Source organism: Rutidosis leptorrhynchoides, chromosome 6, assembly GCF_046630445.1.
Source record: "Rutidosis leptorrhynchoides isolate AG116_Rl617_1_P2 chromosome 6, CSIRO_AGI_Rlap_v1, whole genome shotgun sequence".
NCBI classification, from domain to species: domain Eukaryota; kingdom Viridiplantae; phylum Streptophyta; class Magnoliopsida; order Asterales; family Asteraceae; genus Rutidosis; species Rutidosis leptorrhynchoides.
The window spans coordinates 6,255,689-6,260,567 of record NC_092338.1 but is presented as its reverse complement, the minus strand read 5'-3'; the positions used below and the strand labels follow the sequence as shown (position 1 = coordinate 6,260,567).

General features: G+C 30.9%; 1 protein-coding gene across 1 annotated transcript; it reads right to left on the bottom strand.

The window, feature by feature from the left end:
• Positions 1-760: 760 nt before the first annotated feature.
• Positions 761-1,324, bottom strand: LOC139852289 (DExH-box ATP-dependent RNA helicase DExH15 chloroplastic-like). The gene is made up of 2 exons (XM_071841557.1): positions 913-1,324; positions 761-795 (listed from the first exon to the last, which is right to left on the bottom strand). The coding sequence occupies exons 1-2, from the start codon at positions 1,322-1,324 to the stop codon at positions 761-763; spliced, it is 447 nt and encodes a 148-aa protein (XP_071697658.1).
• Between the last annotated feature and the right edge of the window lie 3,555 nt (positions 1,325-4,879).

The window sequence follows — 4,879 nt, the reverse complement described above, 5'->3', positions numbered from 1 at the left end:
CTACAACCAAGTGGTTTCTATCTTCATGAGGTTCAAAGATCAAAAGACTAAGAGCCCGTGTGTTGCACGTGGGACTTATAATTAAACTAAATCGAAACATAAAATGTTGTATCAAAATACCAATAATACCATTATATATCACAAGTTTTGATACAACACTTTTCCGATTTTATTGTTCCAAATGCTGAATGAGAAGATAAATGTGACTGGTAAACATTGCAAAACGGGTGAAATAGAGTGACGTAACCCATTTAGAGATGAATATGACCAAAACTTGATCCATTTTAGTAAATAAGTCGAACTGGGCAAACTGATGCACTTCTATACGCTTAACAATTTTATGCAACTGATAATTTTTACGAACACCACAAATGTGTTATGAGTCGACTCAAACCAAACACCTTGTAGAGAAAGTACTTATTTTGACTCGTTAACCAAAACATCCAACCTGCCCATTTTGCCACTATTAAACGAATGTAATATACATACCTGATTAAAATAACTTTTAGGAGATTAATTACTTACGAAGTCTGGTCCCATAAAAAACAAAATAGACACCCAATTCATCATAAATGACATACAGTAGAAACACAAATTAATAAAACTACCAAAAAAGCATAATCTACCATAGAACAGGGACGTTCGTTGAAAAATTTAATTCCATATAAACAAAATGATCATGTACAGTAGTAAATATTACTATGGTACTTTATTGTTTCTTTAATTGGATATAATGCATATTGTTAGTGACTTAGTGGCATTAATGGAAATACCCCAAAATGTGTTGTTTACCAACTGTTGATAATTAAAAAGGTAGATGATAAACTTACATGATCAGTCAGTGTACATCACATGTATGTTTACCAGCTTTGTTTGTAGAAGATTTGACAGACCCTTACTATCTATATATACCTCTACGTCCAGCCCGACCCGCCATTTGAAGGAACTCATTCGGGCTCAAGTTAACCCGTCCACTTTCACTCCCTTTACTAAGTGGCGAATTAACGGCCATTCGTGCAGGCATGTTGATACCTGCAGCAAGTGTTTCAGTAGCAAAAACAACTTTAACCAGCCCTCTTGAAAATAACTCTTTGATAAACGATTTCCAAAGAGGTAAACAAACAGCATGATGAGCTGCAACCCCTCGAAGTATCCTCTTTACAGCTGATTCCCGAACAGCGTCGAGATACTTGATTCGAAATAGTTTTAAGGCTAGATCAACTTCACTCATCTCACACTTGCCTAATAACTTGCAGTCTTCGAGATATTTAACTTCCACGTCACAGCCTTTTCTGCTAAATCTAAACCAAACTGCAGGCAGCATGTCCCTTGTCTAAAGTTTCCATAATGTATCTATAACTTGTGGAACCTAAAATCACATAATAGTGTAAAATTATTGATAAGATGCAGATAATAAAGTTAATTAAAGGTTGTAGAACTCGCGACTCAGAGAGTACTTGGTCAGCACTTTTTGGGGAGTACTTGGCATCTACGGGAGTACTCGGATGTTGACCAAAAATGGGTGACTGAGGTGGAATGAGTAATAAAACTTGGGACGAATTTTGTTTAGATTCTTGTAAAACTCTAACTATAATAAAAACTTCGGACGAATTTTGTTTAGATTCTTAGACATTCACAACTGATAGTAGTATTATATATGTTAGTAATGATTTGGAATGAACTTGACCCATATTATTGATACAGTATTAAATAAATGACTAATAGCAGTATTAAATAATTGATGCAACAGATATGTTTATAATGATTAGGAATGAGTTTGACCGGCAATTTTTTTAGCCAAAATCTATTATAGATAATTACCTATATGTCCCCTTGGAGATAAAACACAACTTTTATCCAAATAGTATCATCAGTTAACAAATAAGGGAAAAAATTACTCATAAACTTTCCAAGCACAATTCAACCGCCAAGCTGATATTGTCTGAGTTAAATTGGATGATTGTTATTCCAGTCTTGATTCCATGCAATGAAGTTCAGCAACAGGTTCCATCGTTGACTTATAAAAGTCAAACTGACCTTCAAAACATCAAAAAACAGCAAAACTATTCTAAGACTCTTCAAACATCTTCTCCAAAGTGATAACCAAGATCTTCTAACATATCAATACCAACAAAAAATAGAGAATTCCATTTCTGATGGAAACAACCATCAGTTTGACTTATACAAGTTAAATTGTTCTTCAAATCTTCCAAAATACAAAATGATCAATTCAATTATCAAAATCATATAACTTAAATGTGTACAATTTCAAAGTATGCGACGACGTATAAAGAAGAATAAGTAATGTATATACCTTTGAGCTAAAAAAATTATTTTCCTTTAGATGAACGTGAGCCTACTTTGCCTTTAGATGGCTCTTAAGACAGATTAAATCGGAAGAATTCGAATCGTAGGTTGACGTGAAGTTACTGAAATCCAGAAAATCATCAAAGTCTAGTGACGATACCATATCATTGTTGTGATCGAGCATAGCTCCATATACACCTTTAGACCCTACATAAACATGTACATATACATTTACATAAACATCTTTTTATGTGCCCCATGTTTTTATGGTATTATATATAATCCGCTTAATCTAAAAATCATATAGCACGTTATCATAATCGAATACTAAAGGAAGTTGCTACAATTAATCATTTACCTTCACAGGTTCCTACAATGGCACATGAGCAGCAATTAGTTCAAATAGTTCAAAAGTCTCATAGACGATTTATGATGCAGTATATTATAATTCAAGCGGGACCATAACCATACATAAATTATTAAATATAATTAACAAATTACAATTGCACATGTTGCATCATTCGAATTAGAAAGATACAGTTTGAAATACCTTGTTTCAATTGCGTAGGACGACACATCTTGAACAGATCTTCAATCCGTTAGTCATTTGATTTTCAATTTCGAACGTATTGAAATAGGTATTTGATTGAGGTCGTATGCAAGAAAACCTAATCCTGCAACCACTTAGTAAATCCGGGATTATTTGGTGGCAGATGTTGTTATTTTGGTGGACGATTTAGTGTTATTACATGAAAACCCTAATTGATTTTTAGGGATGGAGAGTATGGAAGGAATGAATGAATGGAGAAGAAGCAAGTGACGTTCGAACCATTTTTTTTTAATTGTTAAAAAGTTTGGCCAATGAATTGTGGACAGATGTCTGTGAGGCATTAGTGGAATAGGGGGTAGGGAATAGGTATTAGGTAGACACGTGGCAAATCAATACGTATTATTATAAGTTATAGATTATTATTATTATCATTAATATTAAAATGATTAACAAAATTATTGTTATTACTAATGTTAGAATATGATTATTAGTATAATTAGTATTATTAGTATCACTATTATTAGTATTATAATTATTATTAATATTGTTATCATATTTAGATTTACAAGTATTAGAAATATTAATATCATTAGTACTTTTATAAGTATTGTTATTATCAACAAAGGTAATAGTAATCAAATCATTATTATTGGTAATATGACTATTAGGATGGTTATAATTAAACTTATTATCATTATTATCATTAGTAGTAAAATTGTTATATTCATAGTTATTATTAATAATATTACTACAAATAAATATTTTTATATAAAAATACATTACAAGAATATTAAAATCACATATCAATATAATTTTATTATTAACAATATAATAACTAAGCTATATATATAATATGTAAATTAATATATATATATATATATATATATATATATATATATATATATATATATATATATTTATATATATAAACTCTAATATAAATTATTACTATTAATATGTGATAACGAAAGATAAACGCTAGTTAAATAAAATAGATAAATCAATATATCTATATCTATATAACAAATAATTTAACAAGTATATTATTGAAAATAATATAAAGATTTAGACGTTTACGAGTATATGTTTTAATAATATAGGTTCGTGAATCCGAGGCCAACCTTGCACTTGTTCAATGACGTTATATGTATTTTTACTACGAAATACAATAGGTGAGTTTCATTTGCCTTTTTACCCTTTATATTTTTGGGCTGAGAATACATGCGAAATTTTTATAAATGTTTTACGAAATAGACACAAGTAATCGAAACTACATTATATGGTTGAATGATCGAAGTCGAATATGCCCCTTTTGCTTGGTAGCTTAAGAATTAGGGAACATCACTAATTTTGAGAATTAGTGCATCCATAATTGACGCGAATCCTAAAGATAGATCTATTGGGCCTAACAAACCCCATCCAAAATACCGGATGCTTTAGTACTTCGAGTTTTTATATCATGTCCGATGGATGTCCCGGAATGATGGGGATATTCTTATATGCATCTTGTTAATGTCGGTTACCAGGTGTTCAATCCATATGAATGATTTTTGTCTCTATGCATGGGACGTATATTTATGAGAAATGGAAATGAAATTCTTGTGGTCTATTAAAATGATGAAAATGATCGATTATGATAAACTAATGAACTCACCAACCTTTTGGTTGACACTTGAAATCATGTTTATTCTCAGGTATTAAAGAAATCTTCCGCTATGCATTAGCTCATTTTAAGGATATTATTGGGAGTCATTCATGGTATATTTCAAAAGACGTTGCATTCGAGTCGTTGAGTTCATCAAGATTATTATTAGGTCAATTATAGTTGAATGTATTATGAAATGGTACGCATGCCGTTAACTTTCATTGTAAAGAAAGTTTGTCTTTTAAAAACGAATGCAATGTTTGTAAAATGTATCATATAGAGGTCAATTACCTCGCTATGTAATCATATGTTATTGTATTCGTTCTTATGGATTAGGACGGGTCTTTACATATACCCTGACAGTCCGTCAACTCTCA